The 26726-nt window shown below is 42.4% G+C and overlaps 1 protein-coding gene across 2 annotated transcripts in view; it reads left to right on the forward strand.

The window, feature by feature from the left end:
* Positions 1-26229, forward strand: part of PRMT8 (protein arginine methyltransferase 8) — a 70893-nt gene extending 44664 nt beyond the window's left edge. The window contains exons 5-10 of one of the 2 annotated variants that reach the window (XM_089500213.1): positions 6732-6874; positions 7733-7820; positions 12426-12541; positions 15777-15927; positions 17589-17710; positions 25194-26229. In XM_089500213.1, the coding sequence (XP_089356339.1) occupies positions 6732-6874; positions 7733-7820; positions 12426-12541; positions 15777-15927; positions 17589-17710; positions 25194-25277 (704 nt within the window). In that variant the 3' untranslated portion in view covers positions 25278-26229. The other variant, XM_089500214.1, reaches the window with a different exon arrangement.
* The last annotated feature ends 497 nt before the right edge of the window (positions 26230-26726 follow it).

Raw genomic sequence — 26726 nt, forward strand, 5'->3', positions numbered from 1 at the left:
GAGGCAGTCATGGAGCGACCGGAGCAATCAGCAATGTTCCTGGAAGCAGTTATGATCCAGCTTCCGATGGAGTGGGCTTCATCGTGGATCTCCACCAGCTTTCTCTGGACCTCGTCCGGGACATCAGGAACCAGTGGCGAGATGTCTTCCATGAGGGCCTGTATGTAAGCACCCATGCAAGCCGCATAGTTTGAGGCCTTTACTGCTAACGCCCAAGCCGAGTAGGCCTTTTTGGCTAAGGCATCAACGTTCTTAGCCTCCCGATCCGCAGGTGAAGTGGCCAGCTTGTGAGTGGAGGTCAGCTGTGATCCCTCCACGATGGCGGAATTCTGTTTCGGATGGTCGGCCAGCCAGGTGCAGTGGGCTGGGGAGATCCTGTAAAGAGACTCTATTTTCCTAGACGAGCCCACCAGCGAAGGAGAGTCCCAGGTTCTTTTAACTATGGCCTCAAGTGACGGGAGAAGTGGGATGGACGGAGGTGTAGGAACCCTGCCATGCACCCTTCTGTCAACCGGGTCCTTGGCACTCTCATCTGGGTAAGACAGCTCGATCCCCAAGGTATTAGCCATCTTGATGACGTGCTCGTTAAACGAGCGCACGTCGTCGGTAGGCGAGGCTGGTTCCAGACGGTGAAGTTGTTGAGGCAAAGCCGGGGGGGACATCTCCAGGTTGGAAGCGTCCGCGTCCACGGACTGGTCGTCCACGTCAGAAGCCGAGTCGAGATGAATGACCGACTGCTGAGGGCTTGGGACCGATGCCGGATCCGGGGCTTGCTTGGAAGGTGGCCTGCCCGGGGTCGGTGGAAGAGGCCGTGGAACCAACCTAGATGGTATAGACCGGTCTCCCCGACTGTGGCGGCTTGCGGTCGCGAAGCGTTGGAGGGCGTCCTCCCTCGAGACTGAGACATAGTACCTGTCGGTCTCAGAGTTGTAGAGGAGGTCCGGATCCGTCGCGCAGATGGAGCGTGGCACAGGGGTAGGTGAGCACCTGTGAGAGTCAGGGCTCCGTTCCGGCTCGGTGAACGGGACCGTTGCGAGGATAGACGCACGGGGCTCATCCGAGGCATCTCTCAGCTTCCGCGACGGAGTCGGAGGGCCAGACCTCACACGCCCTTCGGAGGCGTTCGAAGGGGTACCATGCTTGGATCCCTTAGAGCAGGCCTTCCTAGGGCCGGTCGATGGATCCGGTGATCTGGGGCGCTTCTCGGGCCTGGGCTCAGTTCCAGAAGCCGCTGCTGCACCCGATGTCTTGGAGTGCCTGTCCGACGTCTTGGCATGCTTGTCTTTCCTGGAAGGTGTCGATTCCGACGGAGTAGTGGCAGCCTCCCTCGTATCCAGAGTCCCAGCTGGGGCCCTAGGCTTCTTCGCTGAAGGCATGTCAGCCGTTTCACCAGTGGCCTGTCTCTTGGACTTCTCTGGGACCTTGGGTGCCGAAGATTTTGGTTCTCCTGCCGGCTTGTCTTTAGCCTTGTCCTTAGCCTTTTTAGAGGAAGGCTTGTCCTTAGACAGCTTGTCCCCCACGGCTGCGGTCCTGTCAGAGGACACAGAGGCTGAGCTAGGGGTAGGTGCCTCTGACCCGCACAGTCTGTGGGGGCGTTTGGAGGACTTAGCCATAGCCAAGGGCCTCATCGAAGGCAGAGCTGGGCTCAGCTGAGCCACGCTCCGGGTTGGCACTCGGCGCTGACATCGAAGTGAAGGGACTCCCACTGGCCTGGACCGGGACGTCCGTTGCTGGAACCACTGGCGCAGAAGACGGACGAGAGGTGTCTGACCTAGTCTTGACGGTCCCCTGGAGAAGAGCCGAGGTCAGCCGGGACTCCCTATTTTTCCTGGCTTGCGAAATCATGGACTTGCATAAAGGGCAGGCCTTGACATCGTGGTCCCTTCCCAAACAGAGGAGGCAGGAAGAGTGGGGATCTTGAATAGGCACCTTACCGCCACAGATGTCACACTTCTTGAAGGGCGCCGGAGACATGGTGATGGCAATATCAAGAAGGACGTAACAATCGAAGTCAAACGGTCCAAGGTCGAGAGCCGAGGAAAACGAAGTAAACGTAGTCAAAACGGTCTGAGGTCGAAACACACGAGAGAGACGGAGCGGTCAAAGAAACAGTCTGGGTCAGAAGGGTAAAAGCCAAAGAATGGTCAAATTCAGTCCGAGGTCAATACCAGTGATCCGTTAGAAGCTATTAGAAAGCTAGCAAAGTTCCCTCACAGCAGCAAACGAGGCAGAAAAAAGGAACTGGGGAAAGAGCGGGAAAGCAGGGGCTTTATAAGGGATGGGCGGAGCTACCGCCAAAAAGTTTCTATATGTTGCAAAGTGTACTTTGTCCAGTGATTCTAGAAGTTTCCGAACAGTACTGCGCAGGTGCAGTGAAACCCATTTGTATGATTCGCAGAGACCACGAAGAAGAAATGTACTTCCCTTTCTGGCCAACCCCCCCCCCCCCATTCCAAAACACACATGACAGCACATTTGGGCATTTAACATGGCTTTATTTAACATGACCTCTTGCATATTTCACAGGCTTATTCCATAACCAAACCCTTTAACATGGGTTAACATGGCTATGCATATTTAACATGTCAAGGTGGTTTAACAAGAAGTGGATTTGCCCGCAGTTTCAGGTTTCTTACACCAACTGTACTTCTCAGAAGTGTGTACTTGGTCAAGGTACTTTGATTTTTCTTCACTGCTCATGAATTTGTAATAAGAGCAACTTACATAAGAGCAACTTACATTGGCCATGCCTCAGAGGCTTGCTGATATCAATATCATCATCATCACCATCACCATCATTGTCACAACAAGGCAGACTTATCTTAGCATTAAAAGCATAAAAATACATCAATCTGGATTAGATATCATTCACTGGAAATAAAAGTGTCCACAGAACATTAGCATTGAACCAAAGGCAGTCCCTTGTGCCATGCAAACTACATGTTCCACACTTCCAAGCATTCTTAGCATTTGAAACAGAATAGGCAGTCCCTTGTGCCATTGCAAACTACATATCCCACACACACTTCCAAGCATTCTTAGCATTTGAAACAGAACAGGCAATCCCTTGTGCCATGCAAACTACATGTCCCATTCCAGGCATTCTTAGCAATCCCCCCCGCCCAAAGGCCAAAAAGGCTGAAAATGGCACCATGGGGCACCAGGAATAAGGGCCCTTTCCTCCCGCCCCCTCCCAGCGGCCTACCTGGACAGTGGGCTACTGCTGCCAGCCTGCCTGCTCCTCCTCCTTGCCTTGCTGCAAGCCCATGCACTGGCACAAAGGAGCAGAGGCGAGTCCTGCCTGCTCCTTGAGGGCTGGCCAATAGGGGGCAGGGCAGACCAGCAGAGCCCACCCCCTGTCAGCTCCAGTCCTGCTGTGCTCCCTTGGCTCAGCACTATAAAAGGGAGGCATCAGGGCCGGGAGCCTGGAGCCGGCCAGCCACCCGGGTACTGAGGGAGGGCAGGATGGGACCATGCCCACCTCCCAGAAAGTGGGACAGTCCCGCCAGTTCCCGGGATATAGCAACCCCATGAGGAACCCATCCTTCACTTTCTGTTTCTATAGAAAATGCAATGAGGGGTGGGTTGCATTTGTTAGCAAACCCCTTTCATCCTTTGTGTTTTTTTCACCTGAATCATCTGCATATCTTGGTGTCATGTGCCTCATTCATGTACTACCATTTTTGGTGTTTAAAGTTCATTGCAGGAGCCAGCATGGTCTAGTGGTTTGAGTATTGGACTACATTTCCGGAGACGAGGGTTCAAATCCCCACTCTCTTTATTGCACTTGATTGCTAATTTTGGCTCTGCTTTTGTCTTTGCTACTGCTTTTAGCTTTTTGTAAATTAGTTTCAGTGAATGGTCACTGCTTTTATGTTTTCTATATTTTTGTAAGATGCTTTGAATAACCTCATTTCTTGGGGTGGAAAAGTAGGGTATAAACATCTGTCACCCAGCAATGGATGACAAAACACAGATATTAAAAGGTGAAACAGAAAAAGTAGAAGAAAGAAGAAAAGAATTTGAAAGAGTAGAAGAAGAAACAGAAGAGCAGTAACAGATCCTTAAAGTAACAGAAAATAATAATGAAGTTCCTATCTTGGAATGTCAAAGGAATGAACTCACCACATAAAAGAAAGATAATATTTCATGAATAAGAAAACAAAAATGGGACATATGATGTATTCAAGAAACACGAATAAAGAAAAAGGACATTAAATATTTGAAAACCCCCAAAATGAATGAAACATCAGTGGGGGACAAAAAGAAAAATGGAGTAGCAATCTCTATTAAACATCAAATTCCAGCAAAAGAAATAATAAATGACCCAGAAGGAAAATATATTGGTATAGAAATTATGATGAATGGGGGAAAAAAATTTAGTGACAGGAATATATGGCCCTACAGAGAAAAAAGCTTCATTTTTTAAGAAACTAACAAAAAAGATTATGAATCTAAAGTACGAATATCATATATTTAGGGAGATTGGAACTGAGTGTTAGATCCACTAATAAATAGAAATTCAACAAAGAAAATTACCGAAAAGCACGGGAAATTACCAGAAAAGTTTTTTTTGATATGTTAGATATATTGACGTTATTAGATCCTTGGAGGAAAAACAATGGAAACCTCAAAGACTACACTTTTTATTTGATACCCCACAATTCGGCGTCGAGGACCAACATGTATTTTGTCTCAACAGAACTATTCGGTGAAGTTAAAGAAGTTAAAATTAAGGTAAACAAAAATTCAGATCACAATCAGATATGGCTGGAATTTCTCCCTCCCAAAAACAAATATAGATGGAGATTAGATACGACACTATTGAAAAACAAAGGCATAGAAAAACAAATAAATGAACAACTGAAATTTTACTTTCAAGAAAACAGGGAATGGGAAACCAAAATAAAAACAATATGGGATGCCTCTAAAGCAGTGATCAGAGGTTTTTTGATGAAGAAAAAATATGAAAGAAATAAATCACACAAAAAAGAAATCCAAACAATTTCAGGGAAAAAAATCAAGAAAAAGAAGAGAATAAGATGAGAGATCCACAAAGTTAAAAAAAAATAGAGAAAGAAACAATTAAATATAAAAATGTCCGAAGAGATAAGCAAAAAAATGAAATTCATAAAACAAAGATATTTTGAACATGGCAATAAAGCAGAAAAACTCCTAGCATATAAGGTTAAGAAAATGAAAGAAAGAAGACAAATTTTGGAAATAAAAGAAAATCAAGTACTGCTGATGGAACAATCTAAAATAAGAAAAGTATTTCACAGATATACAGTTATACAGTTTGATTTGTAACTTTGAATTAGAAGACGAAACAAGAAAAGAATATATGATTAAATGGGCAGTAGATTTAAAAGAACCGATACTATTGGAACACTGGGAAAAATTATGGAAAACTAAAATAAAATATACACCAAGTGTGGAAATGAGAGAGAACGTTTATAAATCCCTATTTAGATTGTATATAACACCCTTTAAATTATCGAAAATGTTTAACAAAAATAAAAACACCTGTTTGAAATGTAAAAAAAGAAGTAGGGACATATCTTTGTTGTTGGTGGAACTGTAGAAAATCAAGAATGTATTGGAAGAAAATACACAATGAGATGAAAAAAATGTTCAATATTAAAGAAAGAGCCGACCCAAAAATGTATCTTCTGAATATAACTGTTTCCATTAAATTGGAGACTGGAAACAAAAAAATATTATTTTATATGATTGTCGCGGCAAGAAGTGGAAATCAGAGGACATCCCCACAGTAGAAGATTGGAAATTAAAAGTAATGGATTACTTTGAGATGTACAAATTAACTATGTTGATGAAAAAGGGTGTGTTAGAAAATTTCTATAAAGAATGGGACCCCTGGGTAATGTGTATACAAAGGTGAAAAAAGAGAGAATTGTATACTGTTTCTTTAAAAGAACAGATTAGAAGAAAGGTGAAGGATATCTTAAGTTAAATACTGGTGTGGCAAAAAATAATTGGCTTGAAAGAGATAAGGACTTGAACATTGATCAGTTATTATATAAGAGAAAGACTCTAATGGATGAGGCATATAGAATCAAGATAAGAGTTAGTAATTTAGATATATATAATAAATGGGGAAAACTTAGAATATTCTAGGAAGTCTATGTAGATTAGTTAGAGATCAGTTATTGGTATTGTTGCTTAAGAAGAGGATGGGGTAGATAACAAATTTGTATGTAAAAAATTTGAGAAAGTGGATTACGTTTGAATGTATTGTTTCAAAAGTTAAATAAAGATTTTTTTTTATATACAGTACATCAGAAACAGAATAGCTTGGAAGGCAATTAGATCTTTGTAGACAATTGACTTAAATATTAAAGGAGGGAAAGCAGCTAAATAAATTCTGTTAATCTTTCTTCACTGCTGATAATAGGGAACTCACCCATCTAGATTGACCCCATGATATGGAATGATATGATGTGTACTTGTTACAGCCATCCTCCATGCACTTATAATTTTCTCTGGTCTTTCTGGTGCAAAATCACAAGAAGCATAGTGCACATAGGACCAGCTAGGAGCATTGCTAAAGAAATAATTTTGTGTGGTAAAGTACCCAACCAGGACAAGGTGTTGGGTTTAAATCTGAAGACTAAAGTCACAAAAGCTGCAGTATAATACCTATCAACAAACATTTACTTGTTGGTCCTAAGATTATACAAACTCTATTTGTTTTTGGGCTCTTTTCTCAGTAATCACCATATTTAAGGGCAAAGTGGAAGAAGTTGAATTGCCTGTGGAAAAAGTAGACATCATCATCAGTGAATGGATGGGTTACTCTCTTTTCTATGAGTCCATGCTGAACACTGTCATCTTTGCTCGAGATAAGTGGCTAGTAGGTATTTTTTTATATCCTGCTTTTTCTGGAAGGTAGGACCAAAATTTGATACTCATTGTCTTCTCCTAACCAACACCATTTTACTAACTGAGAATGTGACATGTGAGATTCTGCAAAAAGACCAGCATAGAGGATGGAATAAAGGGGGAAAAAACCTTACATTTTAAAGCCAAAGCTTTGTATTATAGTTATAGCTGTCACTTTTCTATACATTAGATATATACCTAATAAGGGCCAGCATCATATACTGGTCTGTTGGACTATGACTCTGGAGACCAATATTTGATTCTCGGCTCAGCCATGAAACCCACTGGGTGACCTTAGCCAAGTCACATGCTCTCAGCCTCAGGAGAAGGCAATGTCAAAACTCCTCTGAACAAATCCTGCCATGAAAACTCTGTGATAGAGTTGCCATAAGTCAGAAATGACTTGAAGGCACACAACAACAAAATATCTAATGATGTTGGAGTACAGCTCAGGCTCTTGAAAGACAGGAAAATTAATATCAACACATAGCACAGCAAGCTAATAGAATACAGTGGACCCTTGTTATACACTAGGGTTTGGTTCCAAGATCCCCCGTGAATAACAAAATCCGTGTATGCTCAAGTCCCATTAAATATAATGACATAGCAAAATGGTGTCCCTTATTAAAAATGGAAAATCAAGGTTTGATATTTGAAATTTATACTTTTTTTGAACATTTTCAAACCGTGTATGCTTGAATCCGACTGTAAATGACATGGAAGAGGATAGTGGGGTGTTTCTCTGGTTTTTGGATGTACAGTTCAAAAATATGATGTCTTTGTTAGGTGACTAGATTAAGAGATCCATTTCCACACAATTCATCAACAGAAACCTGGAGGGCTTATGTTTCCAGACCGGGCTGCTTTGTACATGATGGCAATTGAAGACAGGCAATACAAGGACTTCAAAATTCACTGTAAGTAAAGATAATACAGTCTTTCTGTACCCGTCATTCAATCACATTTGTTGAAATCCTACTTCATGCTTGCATATAGTTATGCTACACCACTCTTCTGCTGGATGGTGACATTGTGTAACTGACTGTATATTTGCTGGTGTGAAGGCAAATGCACAGTGACTGTTTGGCCAATCCCAGATCCTGCATTGAGCAGGGAGTTGAGCTAAATGGCCCATGAGGCCCTGTCCAACTCTACAATTCTATGATTTGATGTAGATTGAAAGAACTTTTCACAAGAAAATGTGTAGAGAAACAGATGAAGTGAACAAATCTTTAGCCATGTCAGATTCAAAACATTTTGGTCTAGGTCCATATTCTATACTTTAGTCTATGCAGTATGTTAGGATAGCCTGCCATCTTCAATCCCAAATTAATATTTTCAGAAGAACAATATTTGCTGAGTCTGATGAAGCTTAAATGTAGTGCAGTTTTTAACTATCAAATGCTAGTTGGGATCATGCTGGGAATACAGAAAGCTCATCCAGAGCTCTATGGCTTTCTTTATTGTCTTTTGTAGGGTTCCAATTTATGTCACTTGCTTTTGTGCTTAATATTATTTAGAAATGCTCACTTTACCTTCAGAACCATTCTTTTACTCTCCATAAACTGAGTACATTCTTGTTAACGTTCTTATTTTCTTTTTCATTTTAAATTTAATGAGGCATTCTGTGCTTTAATGGGATTTGACTCATTTGGTATAGATTTTTTTCTTTCTTTCTGAAAGGGACAGGTATTTTTAAGCTATCCATTCTTTGTGTTTCATCACGAAAGTACAGAGCTAGTGTATGTTTCCCTAGGGGACTATTTGTTCAAAGATTGACATTCAGCAAGCTGAAAAAGCACTTAGTACAGTCTTTAAAAAGCTTGAAAGAACCAGTGAGTGCAACTCAGCTTGGAAGCACTTTGTAAATGTACCATTTTGCAGTGATGTATTTGCACTTGATGCATTGATCCTCTCTAACTTTGTAGCTGCTACTGAATTTGCCAGCTTTGCAGGTGTTTGTCTGCATCAGCACTTATTCCATATAAAGGTTTCATAAGAATGCAGAGAATTATTTTCCAAACTGAATCTATCCAATGGAAGTAAAAAACAGATGAAATAGAAAGTAGAAAGACGTCTAATAAAGTTTCAATACTGAGAGAAGTACAAGTAGACAGAGAAGACAGAGTTTAATGGTCAGAGTTAAAAAGTAGAGACACCTAGGCAAAGTTTTCAACACAAAAACAGGCTAGATCTTGCTAATGCCCATGCAATCTTGATCTGGAAACATATGTCACCAGCCAATGGCAAGAGGAGCCAATGGCTGCATCTGCACTGCAGAACTAATAATAATAATAATAATAATAATAATAATAAATTTTATTTATAGACCGCTATTCCGCAATGATCATAGCGGTGTACAGTAAAATTGCAATACAATACAAAAAATTGCAAGGCCTCTCTCCCCCTCAACATGGTGGTTGGAGGAGGGCTCTATCTTCCAGGCCTGGCCTCTCTCCCCCTCAAGATGGTGGTTGGAGGAGGGCTCTTTGTCTTCCAGGCCTGGCCTCTCTCCCCCTCAAGATGGTGGTTGGAGGAGGGCTCTTTATCTTCCAGGCCTGGCCTCTCTCCCCCTCAAGATGGTGGTTGGAGGAGGGCTCTTTATCTTCCAGGCCTGGCCTCTCTCCCCCTCAAGATGGTGGTTGGAGGAGGGCTCTTTGTCTTCAATGCTATGGAATTCTGGGACTTGTAGTTTTGTGAGATACTCAGCCTTCTGTGTCAGAGAGCTCTGGTGCAACAAACTACAAATCCCTGGATTCCATAGCATTGAGCAGTGTAGTGCAATGCAGAGACAGCCAGTATGTTTTTTTTTGGTCTGGAACAATGCTGAAACCTAGATGGCTAATTTTGTCTCCAGAAATTTCTCAGTTTGATACCTGGTTGAATTTGACACTGAGACAAAGAGAGGTTATGTATGTTGAAAGTGTAACACCAGGCAGTTACACACTAGTAACCAGAGTAGAGAAGGGAATGTATTAGATTTCCATTTCCTTACTGAAATATACAATTTGCACCTTCCAAAATAGGCATTAGAGTGGAGCTTCCAGTGCATTTCTATGGGATGGGGAAAATCACACAAAACTATGCATCCATTTGAGAAATATGCTTGACCAGAAATGCATGTATTTGAAAAATGCACATACATAGATTTGTCAACAAAAAGTACATACAATTTGAGAAACTGCATATAGAAACACACAGAGATTCCTGATCAAAAAGGAAGAAAATAATTATCAGAGCTTAATATACTAATGGGATGGGACTAGAATACAGCTGGAATTCCATGAAAGGCAACAACATTGAAACTGGCAGATTTTCACACCCCTAAGCAAGAGAATGGAGTTTTCACTGTTTTATCTATACATCTTAAAAGCACTACTGTAATACAAGTGTTTTTCACTTAAAAAGTTCTCATTTAATTGGGAGAGGTGGGAAATATAAATAAAAATTATTATTATTATTATTATTATTGTTGTTGTTGTTGTTATTGGGACACTCAGTGGGCTGAATTATACATAACTTGAATTATATATTAGCAGTGACTGTTATTTTTATAATCTCCAGGTCAAATTCCAACGTGCACTGCTGACTTTTATTGACAGAATTTAGGCTGAATATTTATAAATATTAAAACAATTTTGAGTATAGAATTTTAACTTGTATTTTTATACTGAAAAAATAGTATTTTAAATTCTTGACTCTTAAATTACTTTCTTGACATGCATCACTTTTGAAACTTACATGCATTGTATCAGAACCTGAAATACTATCTAGAGCCTTAATTCTGATTGAGACCATACAGGGAATGGGAAGGGTCAAAGCTTCTTTCCAGACTTTTATTTCAGAATTTATCTCCCTGTCATGTGGGAGATCCCAGTTGATTTTTTTTCTCTTCCTTTTTTTAGCTACCACATGAAGGACAACACATTGACATAAAAACTTGCTGAATGCAATGTTTTAATTTCCCCTGTCCCTGTACAATGATCCTGGTCAAGATTGGGGTTGTATGCATTTAACGACATTGTAAAAAATAAACTGAAAACATACTATAGAGTTTGTAGCTTTAGATCTGTGGAAAATATAAACAAAATTTAATATTTTTTAATTTTATTTTTGGATTATTTTTCCCCTTTGGATTATAGAATCATAGAGTTGGAAGAAACACAATGGCCATCCTGTCCAACCCTCTGCTATGCAGGGATACACATTCAAAGTACTCCTGATAGATGGCCATCCAGTCTCTGTTTAAAAACCTCCAAAGGAGATTCCACCACACTCCAAGGCAGCATATTGTCCAACACTTTGTTCAACATCTCTTACTGTCAAGACGTTCTTCCTAATGTTTAGCTGGAATCTTTTTTCCTATAGTTTGGATCCATTGTTTCTTGTTCTAGTCTCTGGAGCAGCAGAAAAGAAGCTTGCTCCTTCTTCAATTTGACATCCTGTCAAATATTTAAGCATGACTATCATGTCAACGCCTAATCATTTCTTCTCCAGGCTAAATATACCCAGCCCCCTAAGTCGCTCTTCATAGGGCATGGTTTCCAGACCCTTTACCATTTTGGTTGCCTCCTCTGGACATGTTCCAGCTTCTTATTCTTCTTCTTGAATTGTGGTGCCCAAAATTGGGCAGAGTATTCCAGGTGAGGTCTGACCAAAGCAGAATAGAATGGCACTATTACTTTTCTCGGTCCAGACACTATACTATTATCTCGATCTAGAGTCTAGATACTCTTCATGCAACTTAGAATTGCATTGGCTTTTTTATTTACCATATCACACTTTCGACTCATGCTCAATGTGATCTACTGAGGAGATTATCAGATGGGAGACACGATGTCCTTGTCCCGTCCTTTTCTTGTCCTTCTCCCATCCTTCCCGCACAATTACGGGAAGGACTTTCGGAAGATGTTCCACTGATCCAGCCATTGTTCCATCTGGGAAGAGCAAATGACCACAATCATGCAAAAGACTTTCAAATGACGTCACACTGATCCTATCATTGTCCCGTCTGTGACGTGGAACTGTCCAATGTTTGCCTTTCATTTTGCATTAATAGAAGAACCTGTTAATGCAGTTACACTTCACTGACAGTTTAATGATTGAATCAGTGCAAATGTGTGAATGTTTTTCATGTGATCTCTGTCAAGGATGGGATAAGGATGGGCTTTGCTCCCATCCTCCATATGAGAATTTCCTATGAGTCCTAGATCCTGAGATTCACATTTACTGTCGTCAAGCCATGTGTTGCCCATCCTATATCTGTTCATTTTAATTTTTCTGCCTAAGTGTAGTGTCTTACATTTCTCCCTGTTGAAATTGTTGTTAGTTTTGGCCCAGCCCTCTAATCTGTTAAAGTCATTTTGAATTCTGATCCTGTCCCCTGGGGTATTATCTATCATATCTAATTTGGTGTCATCTGCACATTTGATCATTTCTAATATTAATGTACTGTGCAAAATCATTTATGCAAACTGCAAATGTTTCTCTTTTAGTTTTGACCCTTCCATTTTCTTTGCTAGGGTGGGAGAATGTGTACGGCTTTGACATGACCTGTATGAGGGATGTTGCCATGAAGGAGCCATTGGTGGACATTGTAGACCCCAAGCAAGTGGTGACCAACACTTGTTTAATAAAGGTTTGGCCATTTTTAAAAGTGTGAACATACGCAGCTTTCCTTCAACAAATAGAGAGATTTTCAGGTTGCAATATTTTATGTTAGTCCCTTGACTTTTCACATTGTCAGTAAGCTGCACATGTTCATCTATCTATCTAATCAGTATGTTGTCACACTACAGTGGCAGAAGGCAAATATGCCAGGTGAGGGGGGGCAACCTAAAGCAGCTGCCTATGTACTATTTTCCCCTCCAGCTATTTGATACACTAGCATCCTTCTTGTTGTCCCTGCAAGTACAAATTTCTGCTATTAAATACCATGTTAAGAAATGGAAAGACAATTGCTTGCTGGCTGGTCTGTCAGAAACATATCTAGATAAAGTGGGTTGTATAACTCTCTCAGATGTGTCTTCCAGGATACTGAGTGCAACAACTGTCTCAGAGGAAGATACTGGTAACTGTATTCCATAACATTTCCATTTCCCAACTCAGATACTTCATCAACCATTATGGAATTATGTACTTTGTGTTGGCAGTCTGGAGACAAGATTCAGATTCTGAGAGCTACAGATCAGTTAATAAATCTTTGAAATAAATAGAGAAAAATTAGTAATTAATATACTGCCCAGATAACACTAACAGACCTCCTAGCAAAGCTGGAGAAAGTTGTCCCAGAAATAGTGTTGAGGGCCCTGCACCTTTATATCTTGGGAAAAAGCAATCTTATCTGGTACAACTCAAGATTTCATTGCTGTCATGATAACAATGGATGGCCTGTCTCAAATTATGTCAGGTAGGCATGCTTTAGATTTTTTTTTCTATACTGGACTGGAGAAAGGTGATCTATAGGTGGAAAGGTGGCAATGACTTTAGAGAGATAATTTATCTGACCAGTTTTGGCATCCATGCTAATTCTGAACACTGTTTTAATTACTTACACTTACACATCCAGATAATTTCCTAAAGTTTCATTCAGTTTTTGGCTGGTAGCCCTGCCAAGATCCTGGTCTCTGCTACAAAATAGGAAATGACTTGGATCAAGGTCACCATTACATCCAAACGAACTTGGACCTATGAACATATTGCTTGCTCCATATAACTTGAAGATGAGGGCAATAAAATGGTTGGGTTGGCAACTAGAATATTGAATCACAGTGATCAGTACAAGGGACCATGCTTTGAGAAGAACTTTCATTTCCTGGAACCCAGGATAGTAAAGGGTCTGGATGACAAAATCTTTAAGAAATTATTGAAAAGGCTTAGCCTGGAGTAGAAAAGATTTTCAAACACCTCAAGGATTATCATACAGAAGACAGAACACACTTGTTCTCTGTTGCTCCAATAGGTATTCTATATTACTCAATATTTACACTTGTTTTATGTTGTTCAAGGACACAAATCTGTTGATGGAAATTGCAAGGATGTAGATTTGGACTAAACTGATGAGAAGTGATGACTTATCTTTTGTGGGAAGCATTCAAGTAGAGGCTGGATGTTTACGGGGAGTGGAACAGCTCTTTAGGATTCAAAACTGTGAAAGACTTGAGGCAATTTTGAGTTTTATGCTACAGTATACTTTTTCTCAATATCTACTTCATCAATTCAATGTATAATTTTATTCTGTTATGTCTCCATTTACTCACTTTTTATCTGACCTAAAAAGCCCTGAAAGGCTTTCCTTATAGAGGGGTTGTTCTAGTCTCACCATACAAACCTGCTAGAGCCCTAAGATCCTCTGGGGAAGGCTCTCTCTCGGTCCCTCCACCGTCATAGGCTCGCCTGGTGAGGACACGAGAGAGAGCTTTCTCAGTGGTTGCTCTTGCCCTCTGGCCTTCCATGAGAAGCAAGGCTGGCCCCCTCCTTGTTTGCCTTCTGTCAGCAGGCAAAAACAGCTCTGTTCAGGCAGGCTTTTAAGGTCTAGTCATGGGATGGCTTTTATATGGGATGGGTATTGTGATTTTATTGTGGTTTTAATATTTGTAATTTTATATTAGAAACAGTTGTACATGCCCTGGTAACCTCTCGTCTTGATTTCTGTAATGCGCTCTACATGGGGTAACCTTTGTGCCATGTCCGGAAGTTTCAATTGATACAAAACATGGCAGCCAGACTGGTCACCAGAAAATCTAGGTTTGACCAAATTACACCTATTTTAAAGTCATTACACTGGCTGCCTATTAGCTTCCGAGCTCAGTACAAGATGTTGGTTGTTACCTACAAAGCCCTACATGGCCTGGGTCCAGTCTACTTGAAGGAATGCTTCCTCCCATATAATCCTTCCTGTACACTCCATTCCTCCAGGAAAAACATTTTACATCCAAAAAAGACTAGATTGGCGTTGACCTCCCAGAGGTCTTTTTCTACTATGGCTACTAAAGCTTGGAATGACCTGCTGGAAGAAATTCGCCAATTATCCTCATTGGAGGCTTTTAAAAAAGCGACAAAAACCTTTCTCTTCTGGCAGGCCTTCCCTGAGTGATAACCACGCAGAACCAATTCCATCTGTCCTTCCTATTATATCTCCTCGTCATAATCTTGTAGTGTTTTATTGTTATATATTTTAATCATGTTTTATGTTAATTTTATAGTTTGGGAGAGAGGGCTGAGTCAGGGTTTTGTGGGTTTTATTGTTTTTATATTGTGTATCATAAACTCTGTTGTTACCTGCCTCAATGCCCAAACGGAAGAGGCGGGATATAAATAAATATTTATTATTATTATTATTAAACCAGAAACTCAGTAAAAAAAAAAAAAACAACAAGAAAGAAACAGCACCTGCAGATTAAAAACTCACCAGAACAGTAAGGCAGTTTAGTTGCTAAAGACTTGCCTGAATACAATTGTATTTGCCAGCTGACAAAGTAGGAGTGGACCTCCTATAGCTTCCCTTGGCATGCCCCATAGATATTCCAAAAGCTGGGAGCAGGCACCAAGAAAGCCATCTCTCATTTGCTACCAGGTAGGTATCTGAAAACTATAGGATACAGAAAATGGCTGAGGTTGTGCAACATCCATAAAAGATATGCAACAAATGCATTTAATCTGCATCTTTAAAATTTGATTTTGAATATATATTGTATTATAAACTGAAACAAAGTCTCCTTCAGTCCCTTTTAATGTAGTTTTCCCAAGAGACCTTCCCTTAGATTGTGCTGTTCTAGCAAGTAAAGTATATTTTAAAATATTCCTTAGCCTAAATATACTAATGGTGATTTGTCTAATGCTCTGTTTCCTTTCCTATCTCTCTACCCACACAGGAAGTGGATATTTATACAGTGAAGCTGGAGGAACTGGCATTCACTTCTACATTTTGCCTCCAGATTCAACGTAATGACTACATTCATGCTTTGGTCACATACTTTAATGTAGAATTTACCAAGTGCCACAAGAAAATGGGATTTTCTACAGGTAAAACCTCACTTTACTTTTCAACGGTGCTTTCATACTTTTTATTTATGTCACTCATACATGATGTGCAAATTTTCCTGGACAGCCACAGAGGTTAAATTCAATTTTATTTCTTTATTAGGACTTAGTATGACAAGCAGGTAGGGAGCCTGGATAAAAGGAATGTTTAACAATCCCAGTTGTGGGAAACATAGGTCTGATTCAATTTACAGATGGCATTATAAAAAGATACTTTCCAAAAGGAAAATGAAACTTTAAAGTATTATTTTCATTCTTAACAACATGAGTTGGCAAGGGAAAAAGTAGCAAAATTCTTACACTATATCAATCAATATATCACTTGCCATGCTAAGTAAAATACATAGGTAGGTAGGTAAATATGTGGGTGGGTGGATGTGGGTGTGTATCAAGTCTGATAAGAAACAAATTCAAAAATTCAGGCTTCAGTAGTGAAAACTATAGAACCAGTACAGAAAAATGCATTGTCAGAACTAAACATCAATCATTAACATTGCCTAATTAAACTGTACACATAAATACACAGTGGGTTTAATTTGCACTCATAACAATTACATTGTTAGAAAGCTAACAAAATTAAATTCAACATGGAGAAATGTAAGGTACTGCACATAGGGCGTAAAAATGAAATGCACAGATATAGGATGGAGGACACCTGGCTGAAAGGTGTGTGAAAGGGATCTAGGAGTCCAAGTAGACCACAAGTTGAACATGAGTCAACAGTGCGAATATTTAAACAGGGCTATCATAACACCTCTTAACCTTCTCTTCTCCAAGCAAAACATCCTCAGCTTCCTAAGGTGTTCCTCACAAGGCATGGTTTCTAGACCCTTCACCATTTTAGTCTCTCTCCTTTTGATACGCTCCAGCTTCTCAACATCCTTTTTGAATTGTGGTGCCCAGATCTGAACAACAAAGCAGAATAGAGTGGCACTATTACTTCCCTTGATCTAGACACTATACTTCTATTGATGCAACCTAAAATTGCATTGGCCTTTTTAGCTGCCGTATCACACTGTTGACTCATGTTCATCTTGTGGTCTACTTGGATTTCACATGTAGTCTCCATAAGCCAGGTGTCCCCCATCCTATATCTATGCATTTCATTTTTCTTCCCTAAGTGTAGAACCTTATATTTTTCTGAGTTGAATATCATTTTGTTAGCTTTGGTCCAGATCACAGCTGGAAGGTTTGTTTTCCCTAACTGAATATTATAAATCATTTCAACTAAATTAATCCTCATTATACAGAATGAGTCTTCAGTCCCTTGAATTTCTGTGGAACATTTTCCTCAGTATTCCTAGTTATGGGCAATCCCTTTTCTGCCATCTGGGCTTTGTAAACTGATGGAAATGTTTATCTATTTTAAGGACAAAGAATTATTATAGTGTGGTAATCTATCTTAAAATTTAGCAATGCACAGTGCCCTTCCTGTCATTCTTAGATCATCCTCATTTCATAGATCTAGACAAATATAAACAGCACATATTTGGGGGGGGGGGGGTTGTACAGAATATGGCATTTATTATTTGCTAACTGAAAGCTTTTAGATTCTTTAGGCATTGACTCTAAAAGCATTGTGATAATTGACACCTGAACTTCTAAGACACTGAAAAATTTCCGAAAGAAATTTCCTTTTATAGCCCCGGATGCTCCTTACACACACTGGAAGCAAACAGTATTTTACCTGGAGGATTACCTAACTGTAAGGAGAGGTGAAGAAATCTATGGAACCATATCCATGAAACCAAATGAAAAAAATGAGGTAAATAAGTATTTTATATTTGAAAGTATATGCAGTGGCTCTGAACAGCCTTTTAACTACTATTTTACAAGCATAAAATTAATGGATCAAATGTACTTGAAATTATATGGGGACTGAATGCATACGTTCAATTTCTATTGCAGCTGTCTTTCTTGGGAATATATGCATTCCTAAATTCAGCATACTGCTGTGATCATTGTCACTGGGTAGGATTATATGTTCTAGACTAGGACTCAGTTAGCTGTTCTAAGATGTAGTAAAATTGGTATGGTGCTTAGCAGAATCTGTATAGCAGTGTTGAAATAGTTAAAATAAAAACAAAATAGACAATGTGTGTTTGTGTGTGCACGCACATATATTTGACACACACAGTTCGTCTGAAAATCTGACATCAGTCATTTGATTTCAGTACAGCCCTGATTTGATTCAGAAAGGGAAATACAGGTGGACTTCATAAAAGGTCTGGAGGCTCTCAGTGAGGTTGTTCCAGACTGAAACATGATAATTCAGACAGGTTGCTGCTGCACAAATTATTGGTGTGCATAGGTTTTCTCAGTCTGGTAGGCAATCCTGGGTTTTGGATACTGTTAGACTGAACACAAGGCTGATTAACTCATCACTCCAACCTGCCACTGTGAAGGAGTCCATCATGGGATATTCTAAAGTCTGTAGAAGGCTAAGAAGAAGACTCTTGGAACCTAGCAATCCTCCTGGCAGAAGTAAGAATATTGGGCTTTATATCCACATTTGCAGTTCAGCTATTCATAGAACCATAGAATCATAGAATAATAGAGTTGGAAGAGACTGCAAGGGCCATCCAGTCCAACCCCCTGCCATGCAGGAAATCCAAATCGAAGCATCCCCGACAGAGGGCCATCCAGCCTCTGTTTAAAGACCTCCAAGAAGGGAGATTCCACTACACTCCAAGGGAGTGTCTTCCACTGTCGGACAGCCCTTACTGTCAGGAGGTTCCTCCTAATGTTGAGGTGGAATCTCTTTTCCTGTAGCTTGCATCCATTGTTCTGGGTCCTGTTCTCTGGAGCAGCAGAAAACAAGCTTGCTCCCTCTTCAATATGACATCCCTTCAAATATTTAAATAGGGCTATCATATCACCTCTTAACCTTCTCCAGGCTAAACACCCCCAGCTCCCTAAGTCATTCCTCGTAGGGTATGGCTTCCAGACCCTTCACCATTTTAGTTGCCCTCCTTTGGACACGCTCCAGTTTCTTGATGTCCTTTTTGAATTGTGGTGCCCAGAATTGGACACACTATTCCAGGTGGGGCCTGACCAGAGCAGAATGGAGTGGCACTATTACTTCCCTTGATCTAGAAAGTACAGGTTGCTCACCTGTAACTGTGTTTCTTCGAGTGGTCATCTGTGAATTCACACAAATGGGTTTATTCTGTGCCTGCGCAGCATCTCAGGATGGTGAACTTGTCCGCCGTGCAGCAACAACAGGTCGGGCCAGTATTCCAAGCGGAGATGTTCTTGGGCTTGCCGTAGGAGCGGGTCGAACCAAGGCTGTCTGGGCCACCATGGAGTTATCAAGATTGCATCCGTCTGGTTGGCCAGCATCTTTGAGAATACCCTCGTGATCAGGGGGAACGGGGGAAAGGCATATAGTAGGCCCTGAGACCACTTGAGCTGGAAGGCGTCCCCTTCTGATCCTGGCTCCTGGGTCCGTGAGCAAAACCTCGGGGTGTGAGCGTTTGAGAGGGAGGTGAACAGGTCCAGCAGAGGGGTTCCCCAATGGGCAAAAAGTCTGCTTACCATGTCCGGATGCAGCCTCCATTCGTGGCAAGTGGACGACGACCTGCTCAGTTGGTCCGCCAGGTCGTTCAGGTCGCCGGGCAGATGGATGCATTGTAGCAGTGTCTTGTGTTGTATGCACCATTCCCAAATCCGAATGGTGACAGATAGCAGGGTCTCTGATCTTGTGCCTCCTTGCTTGTTGAGGTAGTACATAACGGTGGTATTGTCTGTTAGCAGGAGCACCACCTTGTTTGAAAGGACTGTCTGAAAGGCTCTGAGTGCCTTCTCCACGGCCAGCATTTCCAAAACGTTGATGTGAAGAGCAACCTCGGCGGGTGACCATCTGTCTTTTATAGTAAGGTCCAGAGTATGGGCATCCCAACCTTGCAGGGAGGCGTCCGTGGTCAAGGAGAGATCCGGTTGGGGGGGGTAGGAACGGCACCCCCACGCAGACATTGTCGAACTGGAGCCACCAGTGTAAGGATCTCTGTACGGTCCTCGGGATGGTGAGCATCTTGGAAGGAATGTCTCGAACGGGGTCGAACACGGAGAGGAACCAGGATTGAAGAGGTCTGAAATGCAGCCTCGCCCATGGGGTGATGAAAGTAGTGGAAGCCAAGTGTCCCACGGCAACCTGTACTAGTCAGGCCCGTAGACGTCTTCGATCGAGGCAAGGCTGTAGCGCTGAGCATAGGGCCTGGAACCTTGCGTTGGGAAGGTATGCCCTTAGCGTAACGGAGTCCAATGTGGTTCCTATAAAGTCGATGCATCTGGTTGGGATCAGATTCGACTTGCTGAAGTTGACTTGTAGACCCAAGGCGTAGAGAAGGGAGAGTGAAGAGGGTGTCTTTGGATGATGCCGTGAAGAGCCAGTCGTCCAGATATGGGAAGACCGTTATTCCCCTCTGGCGCAAGTAGGCCACTATGGGCGCCATGCACTTGGTGAACACCCTTGGGGCTGTAGAGAGGCCGAAGGGAAGGACCTTGTACTGGTAGACTTCTGTACCGACAGCAAAGGCGAGGAACCTGAGGTGATCTTTCAATATGGAAATATGAAAGTAAGTGTCTTTCAAGTCCAGTGTCACAAACCAGGAGTTTTCCTGTAAAAGTGGCAGAATAGAGGCAAGAGTTACCATTCTAAATTTCTTGCAAAGGATGAAGGTGTTCAGGGCACGTAGGTCCATTATTGGTCGGAGGCCTGAGTCTCTCTTAGGTACAGTGAAGTTTCTAGAGAAGAAGCACCGTCGAACCTGAGAGGGACAGATGCGTTCAGTAGCGCCCTTGTCTAAAAGAGTGCGCACTTCGTCGAGAAGGGTGTCCGAGGGGATGGTTGAGATAAATGCTCCGGTTGGTGGGAGCTCACGAAATTCCAGGGCATAACCCCTACGGACGATGTTAAGTGCCCAGGAGTCATTAGTGATAGATGCCCATGTGTTGTAAAAGGGTCTTAATCTATCCGTGAAGGTGGTGACGAGGTGCGCAGGGACACATCAGAACCTTTTCCTGCCACGGGCGTCCTTCTTCTTATAACCCTGCTGGTATCTGGGTTGGGAAGGCTGATGCCTGTCTGCAGGAGGAGCAGGAAAGTGGGGCGAGCGAGCTTGAGAAGGCCTGTCCTGAGTATGGTAGGGCCGATCCTGTGGCTGGAAGCGATACTGGGAAGCGGGGTACCAGGGGCGCTGGCCTGCATATTTATGTCGTGGGGATTTGGCAGAAGAGGTCGACATACCGTGCTTCCTGGCTGCAGTCTTCATACGATAGCGGAAGCTAAGCTTCTCATCGGTGTCTTTATTGAAGAGGCCTGAGTTATCAAAGGGCATGTCCTCAATCGCCGCCTTAGCCTGGGGGTTGAGCTCGGATGCTCGCAGCCACACGTAGCGGCGAAGGTCTATGGACCCACACAGCACCTTGGATGCACAATCCGTGGAATGCCTGGTGGAGATAATCTGTTGACCGGCCATGAGATGTATCTCGTTTTGCAGTGCAATCATCATGCACCTCCTGTCCTTTGGGAGGCCAGCGATGGTGGGGTCCATTTTCTCCACTAGGAACTGGATGTAGGCTCCCATACAGGCGGCATAGTTTGCAATTTTCATGTCCAGAGCTGCTGAGGCATAAAATTTCTTTGCCAACCCCTCTAGTTTCTTGCTGTCCTTATCCACAGGTGAGGAGGATGGTCTGGGAGCAAAGGTGGACTGGGCTCCCTCCACTATTGCTGAGTTTGGCCATTGGGAATTTCAATGTATAAGTTGTTGTTGTTCAACACTGTTCTCCAACTGTGATTAGGGTGATTGGAGAGCCAGGACAGAGCCAACGGAGTGACTCGGTACAAGTTCTCAATCCTGCGGGATGTAGATGGGATGGTAGCCGGTGCCTCCCATGATTGCTTGGCTATCTTCTCCAAGGACAGGAGGTAGGCCAGTGCAGGTGGAGCTGGTGCCGCCCCATGGATCTTCCTTTCCACGGGGTCGAGGGCGTCGTCGTCGGGATGGGCAACCTCCAATTTGAGGGCGTCGGCCATTCTTATGACTCTGTCCACTAAGGCCCTGACGTCGTCAGTGGGCGATGGTGCTGCTGGCCCTTCGGGGATGGACGGTAAGTCTCTACCCGAACAGGGTGACACCGAACGAGAGAGTGACCTTGAACGGGATCTGGAGCGAGAACGGCTCAAGCGCCTTGCAGGGGAAGACTCATCCTTGCCGCCGCCATCAAATCCATGGGTCACATCCACGGGATGGACAGGAGGACGCATCCGTGTAGGGCCTCGGATACTACGACGCAGATGAGAAGGTGCCACCGGGAGTAGGTACTGTCCCATATGGTGGTCATAGACGAGGTCTGGATATGAGTCGAAAAGATCCTGATCCGGCTCGGTCCTGTCAAGCGGTTCATAGGCCAATGCTTCGTCAGCCTCCGCACTGAGGGCGCCTCTGTCCTTCTGTGGAGGAGACCGTGTCTGTCGCCTGTCCCGGTAGGGAGAGCGTGATCTAGGTTTCGGCCTCTGGGAAGGCGAACGGGACCTTGGTCTTGGCCTCTGTGGGGAGAGTGGTGCATCGGAGTCTGGGAGTTCCCCCTCCGATTCAGACTCCAAGTTCACTATCTGTAGGCTGTCTGCCGGTACAGAGAGGTGGCTGGCGAGGAGGACGTTGGGCTCCAACGGCACTGGGAAGGATGCTAGTACAGACGGCGTCGGGGTCGTAATTGACCCAATGTTGGGAGATGGAACAGCTACTGGCCTCGACTCTGGTGGAGGCACTGAGACTGTGCTCGGAGGGCCTTTGCACTGGGTTTTGGCGGGCGGCAAGGTTGACCGAGCCCGTTTCTTGTCCCGGTCGGGACGGGAAGACTCGGCGGCCTTCTGCTTGTCCCCTTGTTTCCTTTTTGAGGACTTTGAGGCTTTATCTTCTCCATCTCCGGAGGCCCCAGAAACGCCTGGCTGGCTCAGAACTCTCTCATAGAGTGCAGCCTTCAATGTCCGGTCCCTGTTCTTAAGGGCTTGGGCGGACATGGCCTTGCAGTGAGGGCAGTTGCCCAGGACGTGGGTCTCCCCCAAGCAGAGCACACATTTGTCGTGGCCATTGGCCATGGGGATTTTCACCCCGCACTTAGTGCACCTCTTGAAAGAGGCCATGGTAAGAGAAGTCCGTTACCAGTCCAAAGTCAAGCCGTTCAAGTCAGAGGGCCGAAGGAAAGTCCGAAAGAATGGTCAAGCTGAAAACCGAAGTCCAAAGCCAGAGATTCCAATGATAAAGAGCAAGCGAAATGCTAGCGAAGTTCCTCGAGCTGCTTAGCGTGGCGGAATGAAGGAACTGAAGAGGGGCAGGCCACCAGGGGCTATATATATATGGGTGGGCGGAGCTACCGCCAAAATGTTGCAGAAAGATACATTGCATTCTGCCTGGAGATTCTAGAAGTTTCCGAGGATTGCTGCGCAGGCGCAGAATAAACCCATTTGTGTGATTCACAGAGACCACGAAGAAGAACTATACTTTTATTGATGCAGCCTAAAATTGCATTGGCCTTTTTAGCTGCTGCGTCGCACTGTTGACTCATGTTCAACTTGTGGTCTACTTGGACTCCCAGATCCCTTTCACATGGCTATTGTAAGGGTTGTGCAATATGGCATGTTAACATCACAGGTATACCTCAAATTAACAAAGTAAATGAATTTCTAAGCATTACCTTTTTAACAGAAAAACTGGTGCCAGAGGCAGAAATAAGTAGGAAAAGATAGTGATAGGTTCCTACACCACAAAAAAGAAGAGAGGTACATTTTTTTCAGTTTCAGATAACATTGTACTTAAAACTAACAAAATGCACATGTGAAATGAATCACCTAAGGCAGATAAGCCTCGCATAAGTAAATAAAAACATTTTGAACCTTTTAGTTCATTCAGGGATGATTTTTTTCCACCAGCTTATTATTTCCATATTGGTGGCCAGATGTTTCTATATGCCTTTTAATCTATGCTTTTTTAACATTGTGAAGTGGTTTTTGTGTGGTTTTTTTGAGCTATGTGGCCATGTTCTAGAAGAGTTTATTCCTCATGTTTCGCCAGCATCTGTGGCTGGCATCTTCAGAGACGTCAGGAATAAACTCGTCTAGAACATGGCCACATAGCCTGAAAAACTCACAAAAACCTATGAATGCTGGCCATAAAAGCCTTCAACTTCACATGCTGAAGTGGATGACAGCTGACAAGGTAGGCTTATCTGCTTTCCTCTTTTCTTTCTGTATTGCTGTTCAAGTACTGTATGCTCAAGTAAGAGATTCAGGAGGCAACTGTATGCTTGCCTTGGATGTAGGGGGCAGACACACACACCTTCAGTAGTATCAGCTGGGGTAGAATCCCTTTCTTTTCCAACTCAAGTATTATTGCATTGTTTGCTGCAGGTGTACTGTACAACCTAATACTGAAAGTTTGTGTTTCTCCAGCTCTCTATCACCATCATCCCAATTCAGATACACCTAAAAGACTACCAAGTATACAGAAGTGATGGAGGGAAAGGTGGGGTTGGACACACCTCAGAAACTTTGGTACACACCGGCCATTAAGGCCAGCTTGGTGGCGGAGTCCTTACAACGCATGCCCAACTTTGTCCCCCAGGGCGCCTTGATGCCATGTGCCTCCCCACATGGCATGTGGTGTCATGGCGTTCCTCCAGAATTGTGTCCATATGACTCAGTGCCAAAAGAACACCGTATAGCCACAGCAACATGGCTATGGCGCCCTTTTAAGAGTGCAAAAAGTGGTTGGTTTTTGCGGCTCCTTTTTGCGCTCTCGAATGGCTAGATTGGGGCCATGGTGTGAGGTTGCTGGTACCCCAATCCGGCTAGGAAAGTATGTACAGCCCCTTTCTTTTCTTTTTAAAATCTTATGTAAGAGGCTTTGTTAACTGAGGCATGCCTGTTGTATTGGAACAAAAGACCTTTCTGTTTCCACTTTTTTTTCCTAAGAAAAAACTTAAAATGTATTGTTATTCCATAGCACTTAAAACGTACTCAAATATTCACAGCATTTCACACAAACTATACAATAACACTCCTTTGAATACACATCTGTGTTTTCCCATTTTGTAGATGTGTCCACACAAATTTAAGGCCAGTTACTGAATACATACTAGGAGCAAGCTCTGAACCAGAATCTTCCTATTTCGTAGCCTTCCTAGTTCACTACAATAGGTCAGAACTGTCTGGGAAAAAACTTACACCTAAATCTTTATTACAGCGTGACCTGGATTTCACAATAGACTTGGATTTTAAAGGGCAGCTTTGTGAAACTTCTGTGTCTAATGAATATAAAATGCGCTAGCAATCAGCTCTCTTCCAAGGAGAAGAAAAGAACAGCACTTTTGTATCTGTTCAATGTCAGCCAGAAACAGTTACTTTACAAGAATCCAGAAGGGTTTATGATGTTATTGTGATGGAAAGTTGGTAGACTTTTCTTCTTGCAGCACAAAGTGCCAAGTGGGTTCTGTTTGTGTTTGTATGTGGGCTAACATGAATGTATAGTATTATATACATATAGTTTTTGCCAAGACAAACTATAGGAACTGTCCTTTCTTATTAGCTTTAGGGTGTGATAAAACAAATTAAAAAATCCACATGAAATATGGATATAGAGAGGGACGTGTTAAATTACTATCAAATTTATTTTCCCCCAAGCTTTGCATGCTATTTTTCTTACTAGAATGACCTCTTAGGACTGTCTGTTGTGAATAAAGGAGTGGATTATATTGAGTTTTAAAATAACATTATACCTTGTCTTTCAGAAAAATCTGTATTATCTAAAAACAGGAATTTATTTGTGATTGTTTTCCATTTATTTCTAACTGGGGCAGCATTGATTGCAGTCCTCTTCACACATTGTTTTGAAATCATTAGAAGGTACATAAGCAAAAGCCAAGGATGTTGCTTTTACTAGACATTTTGGGAAATACTTATTTCTGTAAAGTAGGAGGTAATTTAAAATAAATAAGACTTGATCTTAGCTAAACTTAAGGAATGTATCCAATCTTTGATCTCTAGTCTTTTTCTTTAAATGTTGATTTTGGTTTCTGATTTCATTACAGTTGATAACTGTCTCTCTCTCTATACTTGTCCCTCCATATTTGCTAGGGTTAGGGGCACAAGACCCCAGTGAATATGGAAAAACCACAAATAACAAAAACACAATGTTTTTACCTAAGAGGACACCTCTCTAGGAATCTCTAGGTCCTCCAACGCAACTCTGTGGTCAGCGTCCAACAGACGCTGACCATAGAACTGAATATAGAGGGATGAATGTATAGCTATCTAACCTGTAGGTGAGCCTTTTGGAAAATGATAATAACAACAATCAAACCATTTACATCATTATAATTTGTTATGACTGGAAATTGCATGGAACTTTCTCAGCCCCACTGTCTGGCATTTAAATATTACATGCATACAAAGAGTCCTGCTTATAAAAATGGAGTGTTACTTTTTTGCTGTATATTTCTTGATAAATAAAAGAGCTTTGTACTTATTGATCAGTGGTATTTTGTTTATTTTTCTTCAGAACAACAACAAAAATGCACAATTCTCCCCAAATCACCATGTTGAAATAGAATGCAAAATTCAGCTTTCCTTGATGTAGTTTGAGTTGGCTAACAACATTTTAAGCTAATAGATAGCAGACAGAGAAGACAGAACTACACAACACCTTTTTTGCCTCAGTCTTCTCACAAAAGGAAAAGGGTGCTCAACCTGAAGAAAACAGAGCAGAGGGCACACAATA

Source organism: Sceloporus occidentalis, unplaced genomic scaffold, assembly GCF_023333645.1.
Source record: "Sceloporus occidentalis isolate IW3139 unplaced genomic scaffold, rSceOcc1.0.p SCAF_150, whole genome shotgun sequence".
In the NCBI taxonomy this organism is placed as follows: Eukaryota; Metazoa; Chordata; class Lepidosauria; order Squamata; family Phrynosomatidae; genus Sceloporus; species Sceloporus occidentalis.